This window comes from Apis cerana, linkage group LG6 (assembly GCF_029169275.1).
Source record: "Apis cerana isolate GH-2021 linkage group LG6, AcerK_1.0, whole genome shotgun sequence".
In the NCBI taxonomy this organism is placed as follows: domain Eukaryota; kingdom Metazoa; phylum Arthropoda; class Insecta; order Hymenoptera; family Apidae; genus Apis; species Apis cerana.
This window is the reverse complement of record NC_083857.1, coordinates 10107170-10124999: the sequence shown is the minus strand read 5'-3', so window position 1 is coordinate 10124999 and position 17830 is coordinate 10107170. Positions and strand designations below refer to the sequence as shown.

The window sequence follows — 17830 nt, the reverse complement described above, 5'->3', positions numbered from 1 at the left end:
ACGAATAAACGGGGAATTCGATCGACTGGATAGATTCCTGGATCCCATCGGCTCGAATCGGATCGCGAGGAGAGATCGCATAAACAGGATGTCTGCGGCAGACGTGCAATAGTTACTAGATAGGCGGTGGTAGTTCGTGTGCATTCCTGGGGATCCGTATGCTCACCTATGCGTGCTTAGTACGTGGATGCAGCTTGAGCGAAGGCTCGAGAGAGATGGAGAGAGAGGAGGAGAGCAGTTGGGACGGAGATGGTGGAGAGCAGGCAAGGTAGATACCAGGCCCCGCGGGAGGCTCATAATTGCCGACCCTGAAGATCGGCCGACCCCATGGGGCCCTCCTCTGTTTGTTTTATTCCCTAGTTATACAAACGCGAGATCTACGACCGATATATGATAATCGGCCTCTAGTTCTCTCCGGTGCCCGACTCTCCTTATCTCTTTCCCTCCTCTCCCTCCAGCTCGCTCCGTTCCACGCTTCCCCCCTCTCTTGGCCATTTCTTCTCCCGCCCTTTCCTCCTCCTCCCTCCCGATTTTTGCACTCGGTTGACCACCGTCGCGGAACGTGACTACATTATGCGGCCTGATAGACAGGGACACGTCCGAACCAATTCGAACCAACGGCATAGTGGAAGCTTTCGCCACGTCTCTTCATTTACAATTCGCATTTATTCAAATTCCACGCCACCGAGTTGTGATTAATATACTTTGTCGCGGTCAGCCACGCTGCCAGTGGTCGAAAAGGCATCGAAAAGAAGGTGGAGTTTGTTTATCGTGAAATTGATTTGATCGTGAATTGATAGAATCGTTGTAAATTGTATTTTAATACTTCTTCGCGCAACGAACGTTGCGATGAGTAAATAGTAATCCGGCGGTGACTTTCGTTGATGAAAAATAATTTTCGAGAGTAACTCTTTAATGGATATAAAATCCTCATCCTAAGATGTAATTGGTATTATTTGAAATTGTGTCTTTGGGAACGTTTGTAGCATCCAATAATATCTTATGTAATTTAGATAAATCAATTTTCATTATGTTTCAGATCTCGATTTGAAGTATGATTTTGGATGAATAGAATTGTAATAAAATTAGAAAGACTTTCGATTTCGATAATTCAATGATAGTTGCAAAGTTTGAAATTGAAAAAAGATTCGGTTTAGGCGAGCAAAGTGCGTGGTCCTAGTTTTCAGAGCACGTTATCAGCACGAGCGACTGGTAACCATATTTCAAAGAGATAGCTTCGCGAACGCAACAAGTTGCTCCAAATGCATGTAATAGACGGTATCTTAACGCGGAGAAACTGACACAATGATTAATCATTAAGATTGCGTGTGACAAGTGATAAATGTAGCAAGAATACAAGTATAATATATAACGCGAAAAGTGACAAACTTAACGACTGTTCGAACTTTAGTTTGTATTTCGTAATTCAAAAAGTAGAAAACACAGGAGATCGATATCTTTTGTTTCAACATTTTCTATTGATTTTGATCTTGAGGTAAAGTATGGAATCGTATTTAATGATGTACCCTCCTTAAATGGCGCTGTGATGGCAGCACCGTATATTTCTACAGTCAAGATTGAGTTATCTACAACTAACGCTCAGTGAAAGTAAACTTTCAATTTTATATTTTCTTTTCCTTTATATTCGGTAATAGATAATAACCAGACTGTGGATATTTCCACACAAAATATCCATGAAGTATAATAAGCATTATATTTGAGAAATAAAAAAAAGATATTTAAATTCTATCCCCAGTAATAAAACTCCATTTATTCACTTCTTCAAAAAATTCTACTAATTTCAATCGTACTAATTTCCTCGTGTTGAAATAATTTGATAGAACGTGTTCCATAAAAATAATTAAAATTGAATTATTCGTAATTAATACTCCTCGGTCTGTGACCACGCGTGATAAAATCAATTTCAACCGATTGAAAATGGAAGAAAGGAAACTTACCTCGCTGTCGATCTTCTTGAACTCTGGGTCGTCCTCGTCCACCTCGAAGTAAAGTTCCGTGGACGTCACAGAGATAATACCAGGAGCCACGATACCGGGCGCGATCAATTTTCCTTTCGTGCTGATGTTCACGGGGCCTGAAGGAATACAATCTCGTTGTACCGAGTGTGCACGTATACACACGTATACACACGTGTTACGTAATTTAAACGATAGGGAACGGTCACACGTTCCGCTTCGTGCATGCAATAGTCGAGAAGGAAACGAAACGAGACGGGGAGAAATGAAACGAAATGGAGGAGGAGATCTAACCTGTCAGATCGTTATCGAGGTCTCTGTCGTCCGACAACAGCTCACTGTCGTCCATCAGATCCGCCGACTGCAATTGCTGCTGGTGTGCACGCGAGGCTGCGAGATGCGCGTGAAACTCTTCACGCGCTTGAAGGATCGCATCCTCGGGTGCACCGTGTTCGAGGGCCGCCTTCAGTGTAGCTTCGGGATGGCTCGAGCCTAGTGGATTGTGCACGAAACGCTTACGTCTACGTGCATCATCCTCCCAAGCATCTAGCTTCCAGTATTCGGCCAACCTAACCGCGATGCAATCTTTTTTTATAAACATCTATAACATTTTTCGTGTAGATTTTGAAAAATATGGAAATGTTAAGGATACCTTGTGATTCATTATTATTATTATTCCAAATATCTAGCTTTTTTATTAGTATTTATAAATTCGATTCTTCTTTAACATAATCTTTTTGTATTAGATTTTGGAAAGATTAAATGCATTGTAATACATCATTATCTATCAGTATTTGGTTAATTTAAATACAATTCTTTTTTAAGTATATATAATTTTTTTGCTTCGTAAATCTTTAGAATTTTAATGATATTAATATACGTTATAAATTTAATAATGTCTTGTAATTTATCATTATTATCGTCGTTATTCCAATATATATTTTCCAGTATGAATATAATTAATAATAAAAAGACTTCTTTTATTTTTTTATCTTTCTATTCTTTTTTAAAGAAGGGAAGAACAACACTCACTTTGCAGCCATTGGATCCATGTATCCCCAAGCGCCATGTTTGTTAGACAGAATATTACGGACCTTCTCCAATAATCTACTAGCAATAACGTTATCCCGTCTTCGTGCGGCTGTGATCAGATGATCGCACATCCTTTCCTCCTCCCGTCGGTCGAGCAATGTTTGAGCGCATTGAGACTGAGCCAACAAATTTGTACGATCATTATGGCAAAGCTCCATACATCCATCCAACACATTAATCGTTTTAATTAATTTAAAAAATAAATATATATATAATTAAGAAAAAGCGTACCTCGAAGTCGGCATGTTTGAGCACATCGTCCGCTCTCATACGATTGAGGATAAATTCAGCCTCGTTGGCCACTCTTACGATATGATCCTTCATCGCGTGAGACAGTAACCTGCGTGGCGTAAAATGAAATTTTTTTTAAGATTTTTGCACTTAAGACAGCGTTGAAAGGGTTGACATTTACTGTTAACTTCAACTATAAGTCTGTCGTTCTAACGATCATCGTAACAAGCCCTTCTTACCTTCCCTCGTTAATGAGCTCGATGAAAGCAAGGCCTGCGTGTTTCTGCAACGAGTTCTGCCATTCTTGGGAACATAGTAACATCACCAATTCCACCACCGAATTGCTGTTTTTGAAGGTGGTTAAACCTGAGGAAAATAGAATCGTTAAGAATTTATTGCTCATATTCGTAATTTTATTTATTTCTTTTTAGTAAGTACATGTGACATCGATTAATATTAACGTTTAGAAAGACATTCTCTTTACATTCTACGTTTCCGTTGACCAATTCAATTCAGATTCTTATAATTTCCAGTAACAAAAATACATTATTATATATTTTTCAGATCTTATTAATTAATTAATTAATTAAATTTTCTATATAAATTTGAAAACCAATATTTAACTCGATGTTTTTTTATTCGCTTTTTAACTCAACACCATAACTCGAATCAATAGTTATGGTAATAGAACGAAAGAAACGGTTAGATTTAGAAATTCTCTCGGAAAATAAAATACCATCGGACATCGACAGACTGTAAAGATGGAATAGAAAAGGAATAGACGGCTTGGTGATTTATAAACGACGATGTATCGCTTCGAGTCGTCGTTCTTTTTTTTTAAAAAAAAAAAACATAAAATAAAAGTGCATCGATACATGGCACGGCCGTCATCCGCGACGTTTCACGAATATAAAATTCCTCGCGAAGTGCCACGGAACGCGGTACTGTCGCGTGAATACAAATGCCCGACGATTATCCCGGTATACGCGTTCCATCTTTCTAAGCGAAACCATAAACCGACTAATTTGAATACATTCACCGCGATCAACGGATAAAACGAGAGGTGTATACGCGTTGGGTGTTGATAAAAAGCGGCTTAGGAATCTGCCTCGCGAGCAGATTGATAAAAGTTCACTTAACGTCCGTGAACGTTTGTTTAGATAGTGTTACGTTGTTATTCTGAAACGAAGGATTCGTTAGAAAGGATAATTTTTTTTTTAAATTATGAAGTAATTTTCGTCGTAGAAAATTATCGTTAAATTAATTTTGGTTAAATGGAAATTTGCTTTTTTCCAACACCCTGTATTTTTGCTGGATTTTATTAATCCCTTGACACTGGTCAGTACAAGAAAGAAATTTATTTAATATAATAGAAATTTGTAATAATGATAAACGGACAATAGATAATTGATTATTGCGCAAATTAATTCCATCTAATATGGTTTATTGTCCAGCATCAAGAGGTTAATAAATAATTGCAAAATAATAGTGAACACTTATAACACTTAAGACAAAAGCTTGATACAAATAAATTTTTAATAAAGCAATATTCTAGCAATATTAATCCTTCGTAGCATCTTTGAGTCTACTTGAAATCGAACAAAAATTCTATTCTACAAATTTCTCTGAAGCATAGAAATCTATCGAATTTCGAATCGAGAAATGTTGTACAATTTTCGAAAGCCTAAAACATTGAAAAAAAGAAGACGAAATAGATCTCAAGATACTATTCTGAATAAATAATGATAATAAAAAAAATATACATGTATATATATATATATTACAAATATTAAAAGTTAAAAAAGAAAAAGGACATACTCACGACAAACATATATAAGTATATCAGTCGATCAGATTGCACTTACGAGTCCTACCTTTGCCTTCCATCAGCAATTCCTGCCCATGAGAGCCGACGAGCGTTTTCGAGAGGAAAGGGGCAAAATCGACCATGATCTCGCGCAGAAGCGGGCAAACGGAGCCAAGCGCCATTTCCAGTTTCTGCGTGAGCGAGGCCTCGCGCGAGGGTGTCGGGACCGGAAGATGATCGACCAGTCCCTTGATCGGTAACTCATCGGGTCGTGGCGACGCGGAAGTCATCACCAATCTGTCCGACACGCGAACCACCGAGATCTCACCGGAAGGTTTCTCACCGCGTTCCGCGTTCCCCATCATCCCTTGCTCCAGAACGTTGCCTTCGCTGTCTTGGATTTCACCTGTTTCTCAAACAAATTGACCATTTCAATCTCACCTTGGAAAATTTCCAATGCTCGATTTTTGAATGACTCCGTCAAACGAGTTAAGGATTTAGGAATAAAGTTGGGAGAAGAGCGTTCGAAATTTGGAAAATTTCAATTCCTCAGTCAAAAAGATTGAACATCTTAACGGAACGTTCGATTTTTACTAGCTCTGCGTCGAGAATTAAAAATTGGGAGGAATCAAATGATAGATAGAGCGGGCCCTGAATTTTTTAAATCCGTAGAAAAGGAAAGAATTGACGATGGTATCGCCAGTTTGGAATTTGGAACTATTCTGAGAAAAACTGTCGTTGGACAGGTAGTTTATAGATTCTTATCTTTAACAGGTTGAACGTTGTTCCAGTGTAGAATTTAGTTACCAAGGATAGGGGATAACACAGAGAAGATCTATAAGAGAGAATACAAATGGAAATTCTTCATCTTACCGCGAGAGTGCGCCATGTTGTGAATGTTTCGCGGGTCTTCCCTTTGATTCGTGATCGGGATCGTGTCTCCGTCTTCGTTCAGATTTACGTCGGTCCACGCTTCCTCGGAGGAGTTATGTTTATTCTCGTTATCCGTTGCAACCTCGGAAGGGCTGGCATCCGCGGTAATATTGCTACGATGCACCGTTTCTTCGCTCGAGTCGTTACTCTAAAAGGGACGAAATTAACACATCATGTGGTCGTGTTCACAAATCCTTTTCCAACAGAAATTTTCCAAAAGAAAAAAAAGAAATAAACAATTAAATATTATTACATAGTATGGTTAAAAAAAAATAGAGAAACAAAAAATTATTTCGATTCAGTACGATCATATGTATATGTATATTGAATTTTAAGAATATTCTTTTTATAACCTATATATTTCGATATTTCTTGAATAAATGTCTCTGTAAATAGATACATCGTAATAAAAAAAAAAATGTATTTTTAACAACATTACTTTCAATTTTTAAACAACACTACGTCTACTTCTCTACTGTTATACTGAATACTGTATATCTCTATAACGAAAGCCTAGCTTCCGTAGAACACACTATTTAATGATATCGTAAATATCTATAATATATATATATGTAACAATCTTAAGAACGTTTACTTGAAGAAGAGAATCAAACGGTATATTCTGCGATTAACTCTCGCGTGCTATGCATTTATTAGACGACATGCAGTTAATCGTAACAACACTAATACGCAGTCATCTAAATGTAACGTGTAAACAAGAAAATTAAAAGCCTCCTAGAAATTTTCAAGCTAACCACAGTGAACGTAATATCATGGCTACGCTCGATTACGTCCATATAATCGTACACGACAAAAGTAGCTACATACGAGATAGATTGTTATTATTATCGTGGATAAGCCACGATACAGAAACAAATCGATTTTATTTCCCCTACTATCTTCTATCTTTATTGCGTACCCGTCGAGTGGGCATTCGTTCGTCTCTTGCGTCTCTTCTTGCTTTAGACAGATGAAAACAAATCTTTATATTTCGCTCGTCCCTTGATTTACACGATCAGAAATTTATACAGATGATTTTACATATCAAAGTAGTAGAAAAAAATTCTTTTTCTTTTTTTTCAAATCACGGACGAATGTTTTTCTGCATACTGAAATTCAAATTTTTGTATTTTGCTTTTTTTTTAAACATTTAAACATTTATTTCACTTTTTGTGAACACGTGCGAAATAAAAAAATATTTATATGAAATACATTCACTTTTCTCTTCGTTATTTTTCTCCGATAACTCTATTTACATAATTAAAAAGGAACAAAATTTTGTAAGATAAAATATAATCTCGTGCAAATCGAGGGATAAGTGTACAGATATGTGATGTATTATGTTCAATTTATCGTATCCTCTCCCAAAATGATGGAGAACTTCGAGGCGATCGTTTAGATTATTTCACTGTCAATTTTTCAAAATTTCTTCCCGTTTTAAATTCATTCTCTGTTCCGAGTCCTGTACTCAAAGTCAAACTTTTACCTGCACATTTCGTGGCAGTGGTTCAGTGGATCTTGTCGAAGAGCCAAGCGTTGGTTCTGACGAGGTGTAATCCTCGAGAATTGTCCGTGGCCGAGGTACGCCACTGTGACCTCCCTTCAGAACCAGTAGTTAGTACGCATAGCAATGCAAGCAGAGGAAGTTAACGTTGAGAAAAATTAAAGAGTAAAAAAAAAAAAAAAAAAAACAGAAGAAGTATCGCATGCTCGAAAGAATTAGAGATACGAAATAGATAGAAATCATCGTATGGGATGATTTATATGGTATCCATTCGAATCGAGCTTTAAGGGTGAATTACTCTCGTAGTTTCGTCGCAATTATTGGAAACTTTATGCGAACTTTTACGTGCCAGAACGAAATTTGTATGTGTGTGTAATTACTCGATACTATTATTTTTTGACTACGTGAGTGCAAAAGAACAAGAAGTATCTGGCTAATTGTAAAAGTGAACACTACGTGCTGGATACAGATTTAACTGTTACACTTTCAAATTAGGTAATTAGGTTAACTAATATGGTAACTACAAGGGTATAATCGAGAGGAACGGTACAAGTGAATTTTGTATAAAATTCATCGAATCAAACTCAATATTAAATTTGTCATCATAAAGTTATCCTCCTCGATCTTTAATTTTTTTTTTTTTCATCGACGAACTACATTTTTCTCAAATCAAATATTCTTTTTCACTTGTAACACTTTCTCTCTGTTTGAGCTTCTCAAGACTACTTCTAAGAGTTGGAACGGAAATTTCGATATCGAATAATTTTTCTCCTCTCCTTTTCACCATTGAATTTTAAAGATCTACTGTTTGTTATCACACTATTAAACACTCAGTTTATGCATGCAATTTATTCGTTCATCGAGGTTACAGATTGAAACAGAGATACGCAGAATTTAAGAAGTTCACAAGAATTCTACGATTAGAAGAATCGGGAAGTAGTCGAATAAACGAATGCAAAGCGCATCGCGTGGGCGTAGAGTGCCAATTCCACGTTAACGGTAGATCGTGCGTGATAAGAAAGGTGCAATATAGTAAATATATTCTCTATTCAAATATCAAAATATCGTAAAGTACTAAATATATAACACAATATATATATATATATATCAAGATCATGATTTAGGAACGATCATTACATCATTTGATCAAATTAAATTGAATTCAATGGATACACAACGAAGATAACACGACTGTAACTCTCATCAAAAGCATGCAATCTCAAGTAAGGTTGTCACAAATCTTCTCAACGAATCAAATATATTTGATAAATAAAATATGATATACCGACGAGGATAACGAATATATTTAAATTTTTCCTAGCTTCGTTTACTTTCTTTCGCTCATCGTCGAGGAGAGATTTTTATGTTTACTTTTTTTTTTTTCTTTCTTTTTACCTGAGAACAATTCGGGTCAATTAATCTCGATGTACGCATCTCTCGCACAAACAAAATACATTTCACGTGTTTTGTGAACGGAATAACGGTATAATAATTGAATCGAGCGGGCGAGGAAATGGGGAGAGGGATGTTTACTTACCTTGGTCGATGGAGGTCCCGACGATGTAACGTCGTGATCCGCCAGGATCGACGAGTTGTTCTCGTCGACGATTATCACCTCGTATTCACCGTCGTCTTGTGAACCGGCTTGGCTCATGATGCCTCCGCTTCCTGAGAACATATTGTTTTATCGTGATGATCGGTGTTTGAAACGTACAGGTTGGGATATATAATTTCGTCTTGCAAAGCAGGCTGACATGAACGATCATGCGATCGACGATATTTCGTTAATCGTTAATAATTCACATTATTTCTTCAATCATTGATTATTTAGGATCCGTTGGAGTTGATGTTTGAAAATTGGGGCTTCGAACATTGTCGATCGCATTGCAGAGGAGAGGAGATGCATTATAGTGCAGGAATTCGAAAACAAAAAAGGGGGGGAAAAAAACGAAGCGTCAATTCAAAAATTTTAATCGAAACATTCAAATGTTTGAAGAAGAAGGATGAATCCATGCGAGAGAGTAAATTGAAAGTATGGGATATTTTTTCTCTTATATATATATAATTTTCTCTTTCTAAATAATAAAATTGTACTTATTTTATTTATCAATTCGATTTTTGAATTTCCTTCTTCTTCAAAATAAATAAAATAACGTTTTTGATAATTGTAATAAACGCAAGAAAATTATTGCAAGTATTTCAACAGCAGCGAAAGTTTCCAGGCTATCTAAAGAGATTCCTTTCATAACAATAAAAATTTGCAATTTACAAATTTGTTTTTTAAAAGGTTTTAATCTTAATAAAATAACAGATTGTACATTATAATATTGTCAAGTTTACAGCTAACGTGCAACTGTCAAAGAATAAATTTAAACAATAATATCGTTCATTGATAGATTAACTTTTATTCGTCGGTAAAGAGAGTACTTCTGCATTCAGTGTTCATCAGAATCATCACATGAACTTGCGATCCGACATGCAAACCTTTCAAGTTTACTCAAGTCGTATGCAAATGGTGCAAGTTTCATTCATTGCTTGTGCTCCAAGCTTCCAACATTGATGTAATTCAATATATAACGATCAACGTATCTTATGCAAACGAAATTATTGGAAATCGAATATTTCTTCATCTTTTTTCACTTTCCTTCCGCAAAATAATCAACAACAAAGGTATAGCAAAAAAGAAAAGAAGAAGAAGAAAAAAAAAGAACGAAAAACCCATGTCATAAGATTCAAATCAAAACATCGTTTTCATACGATCAACAAAAGTGAGAAACGAACGCTTACGCGTGTGTATATGCGTGCACGTGTATGTCAATGTGTACGTCAAACCTGAGGTTGGCTCAAATTGGCAAAACATGCAGACAGAAATATCGACACGTAAATAAATACCGAACAAAAACAGGAGAGAGAGAGAGAGAGAGAAAGAGAGAGAGGGCACAATCGAGTGGAAATCACAATAATCGAGAAGAATAATGGTGAGAAGGAATTGACGAAAAGAAAAAAAAAATGTGTCGATAATTCATCAAATCGGGCAAAATGTAAAAAAGATATTATTCGAGCAGGCGATAATAAAACGAAAAAACCAAACTCGAGCATTCCGTGGTACACAATTCCGTTCGGGCAATCGAGTTACCTTGCAGACCAACACCGGAGTTTCTATGACAGAGATTTCGGGGCTGATCGATATGTTTTTGAAGCGTATGATGATGATTGTTGTTATTGTGATGATGGTAATGATGATGACGATGATAGTTATGGTTATTCGGATGATGGTTGTAATGATTACTGTGGTGATTCGGGAGATAATAGTTGGAGGGGGGCTGGCGATTAGAGTGCCTGGCAGCCGGTAGCGGGTGCTGGTGGTGGTGCTGGTTCATGTGGTGGTTGGCATTGGCATTGGCATTCGCATTGGCGTTAGGGTGAGATCCCGGGAGGAACTGTGGGTACACGTGGTGAGACCACTGTGGAAACAGGGGCCGCCCTCCTCCACCACCATTCCCATCTGCTGAGGAACCATATTTTACCACGTTACCACGATTCTCGACCGTCTATGTCCTATTTTTCTTTCTTTTTTTTTTTTTTTTTGTAAATTTCTCTTGCGAGTGAAACTCGATAAAGATTACGGCGCGAAACTATATATTTTTTTTTAAAGAATAATTAAGTTGTGGAAGAAAATTGAAAACATTAAATTTAGGAGCATCGTATGATTTAAAGATTTTAATATCATTCAATTGTTTTTTAAGAGAGAGATATATATATATAGACAGTACATGATTGCTTGTACATTATTCTGTTTTTGTGGTTTCTTTCGAATTTTGTTTTATACAAATGTTTTTCCTTTTTTTTTTTTTTTTGTTTTATAATGTAATATATATTGTGACATTTACAAAATATATTTCTAAATTAAAGAACAAAAAAGAAAAAGTGCTAATGCATTCGACAAACATCAAAACTCTCACTGTCAGATACATAGAAAAAATAATTCACACGGTGCAATTGGACATGCGTTCTATTCAGTGTAAATGTGCTATTCGATTTGCCGCTACACAGTTAAAGTGCATAGTGTTTCATAGCAGCTAAGAAGATATACTTGTGTCATTCGTAAGATTATCATTTAATCTTCTAACGGTCCAATCACATCAATTTTATTGTAAAATATTTGGTAAAATTATTATCAATTAAGTTTTCGCATAATTTCGTTTCTATTGAATATTTTTTTAATTCAAATTTTAAATATGAAAAGAAAATGCGATTTTTTTCTTTTTTTGCGTTGTATATATGTGACAAACATGCTCCTTTAATCGTTGACAATAATAATCATGCTCTAATGTTATATCTCGTTTACTGTACAGGAAAAAATTAATTTTGTTATTTGATATAATGTGAACGCAATATTCAGAAAAATATGATAATGCATATCTGACATGTAAGAGTTTTGAAGTGACGACTTGATATTATTATTTTTAAACAAACAATATTTTCCATATAAAATTTGAGAATTAACGAATAAACATATTCTTTACTTATAATAAAATTATAAATTTGAATGATTATTTCTTTAAATTCCCTGTAAATGGCCGCGAGTACATTCATCCCCACAAATTGAAGTTACTATGATATTTGCTGTGTAATCATAAAATATTAATTATTTTAATATTCAGATTAATTAAATTATACAATGAACATTACATTAAAAACTTATCATGAAAACAATGCTCCTGGATAAAATGATATTAAGACAGAATTCCTCTCTTATTAAATATTAACCAGTCATTTATTTATATCAATTGAATTTTATTAGATTTTGTATCTATTTTTAGTGTGAAAAAATTGTTTAATATAATGAGTATCTTACCTGAAGGGCTACCTGGTCTTAAACTAGCACCATTAGTCTGTATTGTTTGAATTGGACTTGGTGGACGTTGGGATATTGGTGGTTCCAATATATCACGATATTTTGATACCATCAGTACAGAGATGAAGTAAACTATAGCGAGGGACAGAAACTGGGCCTGCTTGGTTTCTTCCTAAAATGAAAAAAAATAGATTTTCATGAAAATATATATTATTAATTTAGCTTAACATTCGATTGAAATAATCATTATCGAAGAAAATTTTTAATCATTTGCTTAAATTTGATTCAACTCTATTAAAATTAAGAAAACTTTGAACCGCTATAACTCCGAAAATACTAACTCTTGGTCGATGAATAAAAGATCATACGAAACGTAAAATCTTCCCCTTTAAAATGCTTTTTGATTTATCTCGATACGACTTCCGGTTTCCGAGATATCATCGTGTAAAGAAAAGCGTAATTTTTAATCATTTACTTAAATTTAATTCAACTCTATTAAAATTAGGAAAACTTTGAACCGCTATAACTCCGAAAGTATTAACTGTTGGTCGATGAATAAAAGATCATACGAAGCGCAAAATCTTCCCCTTTAAAATGCTTTTTGATTTATCTCGATACGACTTCCGCTTCCCGAGATATCGTCGTATAAAGAAAAGGTTAATTTTTAATCATTTATTATTTCCGTTCTTTTCTTCTGCTCAGACCTCTTGCTCGCACTTCTTTCGCTGACCTATCACAAACACCAGACAAGTGACAGATACGATTCCTAGTAAAACGTAGTACGCATTTCCAGGAAAAAATGTAGATCACTGGATCGCGGAGCCATTCATAATTTTTTCACAGTCTTAACTATTGTGGGGGAAACTTTGAATCCTTATATCTCAACAACTGATTGAGATATTGGGATAAAACAAAAAGGGTTTTCAATAGCATAGTTTTCTCTATATTTCGACCGGATTTTGATGAGGAAATTTTTAGTTTTCTCTAAAGTTTTTTATACGAAAAGTAGAAATTTTTTTTGTAACTTCTCGAAAATGCAGTCAATTATAATATAAAGTGTACAACGATATAATTTAGTGTATTTTTTTTTTTTTTACATAATATGATATATTATCCGTATATCGAATCGAATTGAATCGAATTGAATTCTATTTATCGTTATTAATTATAATTATATAAGTTATTAATTATGTATCACACTTACAACATCTCTGTATATCACAGCTCTTAAACGGTTCACGTCCATATCTTGCAGCAATTTCTCAGGATCTTTGACAGGACTTAATTGATGTGCCAGATTATCCACTATGTTCTATAAAAATAGAAACTTTATTATACTAAAACGTTATTAAATGATGTTAACGATCACTGTAAATTCTATTCTCTATACGACATGGCTTTGAATAAGTATATGGTATATGATATGTAATTTGTCAATAATGAGATGACAAATGACAATAACACATTTCTATATATAAATTAAGTTCGATCAGATGGGACATACCTTGGGTGATGTTTGAGCTCCACGTATAAGAGACTGTATGTGCTGTGATTTATTACTAGAACCAATCTGCCGACCTAACATGCTGTACGATCTGCCACGTTCTTTACACTCTAAGCAGTTTCTAACGGCACATGTACAGACCTATAGAAGCATTTCATCAGATGAATATAACAAAAAAATATAGTGTAAAAAAAAAAAAAACATACATGTTTCTGAAGTTCTATGTTATACATAATACGAGAGCTAAGAATATTACGACTAATTTAAAACACTGATTTAATAACTATTTCTATTTGATAATGAAGATTTGCTTGTGTTAAACTACAATAGTGTTAAAGTACAATAGTGTGTATTTATTTCTTCTTTTAACTTTTCTCACATGAGATATTTTTTTATTTTCAATTATATTTTCAATTTTTATTACATATCCGATAATTTTATTCGTGTTTTTATATAGATAGTTTAGACATGTGCTATGACACTATGAAAAACACCAATATGTATATACAAAAAAAAAGAATTAACACGAAGCACACTATATAAGTATTCTATTACAATATCCTAATTTAGATCTACTTCGTCTTTCGTGGAATTACGAAAATTAATAATAAAGTTTGATAGAATTGCTCGAATTTATTCTGTTCCGTTTAAACAATATTCAATGTTCCAAGTTTTCAAAAATTTTGAAAAAGTTTGATGACTACTGAAATTAAATTTCGCATATATGGAATGGAATCAAAAATACTGGAGAAAAGAAAAATCGTATTAAAAATTCCGAAAAACGAAGTTCATCCGTGATTAGTGTCTTGTGTATATTAATCATGTTTAACAAATTTTGTTTATCAGAATGCGCGTTCGAAACATCGAATCTAATTAATTGTGCATTACGAACATTTAATATAAATTTTTACAACAATCTTACTTCATATTTCTGTTCTATCGACATACTACAATGTTTGCAAAAAGATCGTAAATCGGGCCAACTATGATCAATGATTTTCTTTCTCTCTCTTTTTTCTTTCTTTCTTTCTTTTCTTTCTTTTCTCTCTTTGAAATGAAATTCGAATTATACACGTCGTGACAATAATGGATGTACGTGTTGGAGGAATAAAATCTGCTACGTGGACGATAATACAAACCAGTCTTAAACACTGCCTTAGAATACCGCCACTAGACATATTCTTCTCAGCCTCCAGTTCACCGAAATTTAAAGAGCTGGCGAAGATAAGTACATCAGCCATGTTGACTAGTCTTTGCAGAAAAGAAACTGCTACCTCAATTGGCATCCCCTGAGTTGGTTCAATTACATCCAATTCGCTCTATGAATATCCAAGCACCAATTAAAAAAAAGTAATCCGTGAAAATGAACTTTTTTCGCCGGCTATACGCTGTTCTATCAGTGAAGTCAGAGAGGGGGAAGAGATGTAATATTATACGTACATTTGGCGAGGTCGCCGAAGCTAGAAGCGGTAACAATCCTCCACAGGCGATAATAAGATTGTCGGCCAGTTGGGAAATTAGGTGAACGGTATTAACAACAAAAATTGCGTTTTCGCTGCTGTTCACGAAATCCAGCACCGACTTCGTTGAATGGCTGGAACACATCATCGTTGGCGCGCCATCAATCGAATTTATCAACGGATCTCTCAACTCTGTTTATCAAGATTATCATAAAAATACGCGTTCATCCATACCTTCTCCAAACTTGAATATCCGTCTCTAACGAAAAGAGAACATCCGAGAGTAATCTTTGATGTATGTAAGACCATTTGAACTCTGGTATTCTGAAAGGAGGACGAGTCGGCCCTGGACTGAACATTGGTCTCGTAGAAGGATTACCTTGCTTCGATCGTTTTGATTCTATTCGTGGGTGAAATTTCGGGTAATTTTTTTTCTCTTTTTTCTTTCTTTCTTTTTTTTTTTCTTTCATTTATGAAATATCGCATAAGAAAGAAAAAGCGAGGAAAAACGAGAGAAGAAAAGGGGTACGATTTCTTACCGAAATGATTCGGATCCACTTGCGTGGACGTTGAGGCACTCCTTGGTCGTTTCTGAGGTGACGATGTTTTCCGCAAGGGGACAGGTAAGGAGGGAGGTTCGTTTACGTTATTATCGTCGGTGGTCGTCTCGGAGGACACAGCCGGCAAGCTGGATCTGCGATGAGCATCTACGTGATCCGAAGTTAACTCATTCAACAAAGAATTATCCCTCGCAACCACTGTAGAACTAACGATTTGAGGCACACCGTCGGGCATATTTTTATTTGCATCACAGACCGTAGATATTGTTGGAATTTGCTGTTTAGGATTTGGCACTTGCGTCACATTATCTACAGAACTTTGAATATCGCTATTACTACAAACACTATCTGTTACTTCTACCTCGTTCTCGGTTCTCACTGGAATGTCTGACTGATTATCACTTACGTTAGTAGAAATAGTGGACGGCTCCCTTGAATGTTTGTCAGTAACCTTCACCCCGTTATCAACGTTAACAACGGCACTTTTCTCCTCTTTCACAGAGTCCACGGCGCATTTCTCACTACTTAACTCACTAGTCACTACTACTGTATCCACTTTCTCCTCGTCTACGTCTACGTCCTTCTTCTTCTCGTCGGCCACGTTACTCTCTATTACGCTAGTTGAGCAATTGGAATTTTTCCCGGTCTCCTCGGCGTCGTTCTCGCTCTTCTCAACGTCGACACCCGCCCCCTTCTCGCTGTCCTCCGTCTTTTCCGCTTCCTTCGGCTTCATATCGCCCAGATTATCTTGATTCTCGGTCGGTGTCAAGTAAGCCTCCGAGGTATCGCTGTCGATCACCTCGCGATCGTTCTCCAATTGCAGCTTCTCGATATCCTTGATGATCAATGGCTCTGGCGTCTCGCTCGAGGGAACGGATGACGGCACGTGTTCCGAATCGGCTTGCTCCGTCGAGGCGACAACGTCCTCCTCCACACTTTTCTCCGTTCTCTCTTCTTCCTTATCGAGAACAATATCCGCGGAAGTCTCTTCGTTCGAAGCAACCTTGTCCACCGAACTCGATGTCTCTTTATTTCTCGCCTCTTCCAACCTCGATGGAGCCTCGACTTCAGTTTCACCGTCGGCTTCCACCTTGATTCCAGCTTCGACACAGGCTTCGACGATCCCAGTTTCAGCTTCCAGTTCTCCTCCAGCCTCCACTTCCGTCTGACCTTCCATTTCCTCGGTTTCACCCTCCGTTTCGTCGTCCTTTTGCACGTGGGAAACGTTACACTCGTCCGCGTTATTCCGCGTTGTTACTTTCGGCTGCTCCGCGTCTTCCTCCTGCCTGGCCTCCACGCTCTCCTCCACCGTTTTCTTCTCAGATGGAGGGACGGCTTCATCCTGCGATTTAACCTCGGAAGGATCGTCGTCTTTCTTCAGAACTTCTTGCACCACCATGGAATCCGGGCTGGAACCCTCGATCTTGTGAACCTCGCTGTAGAAATCGCTCGAGCTCTCTATCGATATCGCCTCGCTGGTTTCTTGGGTAGTCGGGATGGAGGCCGCCTCGCTGTTCCCTTCTTCGAGGATCGTAGGCGTATCCGTGTGGATTTCTCGCGCTGTCGTTGGCGTCTCTGGCTTGTCGCTCAGCCTCGAGTCCAGGGATATCGCCTCGCTCGATTGCGCGGTATCCAACGTTTCGCTGCGAGACTTGACGATCGCAGGACTCCCATCGCTCTCGGTGTTGTCTATCGAGTTCAAGTCGCAGCTGCACGACTCTTCCAGCCTGTCATTACCCTCGGTTGTGTCGAACTCCTGGAAACATTGTATCGAACGTTGCATATTGGCGGTATTACGATTTACGAACATTCAACACGTATTGAACAGCGTGAGAACGAATTTTGATTTTGAAATCAGATATCAGAATATTGTCAAAATTGTCTATATTATAAACGTATAAATTT

The 17830-nt window shown here is 36.5% G+C and overlaps 1 protein-coding gene and 1 long non-coding RNA gene across 24 annotated transcripts in view; one reads left to right on the top strand and one right to left on the bottom strand.

Annotated features, from left to right (window-relative positions):
- The window catches only part of LOC107993727 (neurobeachin), a 429179-nt gene that overhangs the window by 76673 nt on the left and 334676 nt on the right, over positions 1-17830 (bottom strand). For 9 of the 23 annotated variants that reach the window (XM_062076304.1, XM_062076305.1, XM_017050309.3 and 6 more), the window contains 17 exons: positions 15905-17681; positions 15600-15765; positions 15346-15499; positions 15045-15224; positions 13906-14046; positions 13606-13713; positions 12402-12573; positions 10680-11051; positions 9081-9211; positions 7526-7639; positions 5980-6187; positions 5165-5512; positions 3539-3665; positions 3300-3408; positions 3009-3184; positions 2271-2545; positions 1959-2095 (listed from right to left, as the gene is read on the bottom strand). In XM_062076304.1, the coding sequence (XP_061932288.1) occupies positions 1959-2095; positions 2271-2545; positions 3009-3184; positions 3300-3408; positions 3539-3665; positions 5165-5512; positions 5980-6187; positions 7526-7639; positions 9081-9211; positions 10680-11051; positions 12402-12573; positions 13606-13713; positions 13906-14046; positions 15045-15224; positions 15346-15499; positions 15600-15765; positions 15905-17681 (4695 nt within the window). The remainder of the gene's footprint in view (positions 1-1958; positions 2096-2270; positions 2546-3008; positions 3185-3299; positions 3409-3538; positions 3666-5164; positions 5513-5979; positions 6188-7525; positions 7640-9080; positions 9212-10679; positions 11052-12401; positions 12574-13605; positions 13714-13905; positions 14047-15044; positions 15225-15345; positions 15500-15599; positions 15766-15904; positions 17682-17830) is intronic. The other 14 variants (XM_017050303.3, XM_017050315.3, XM_017050308.3 and 11 more) reach the window with 7 other exon arrangements.
- LOC133666261 (uncharacterized) lies at positions 569-2963 on the top strand. The gene is made up of 2 exons (XR_009830189.1): positions 569-949; positions 1040-2963. It is a non-coding gene; the product is annotated as an uncharacterized LOC133666261 (long non-coding RNA).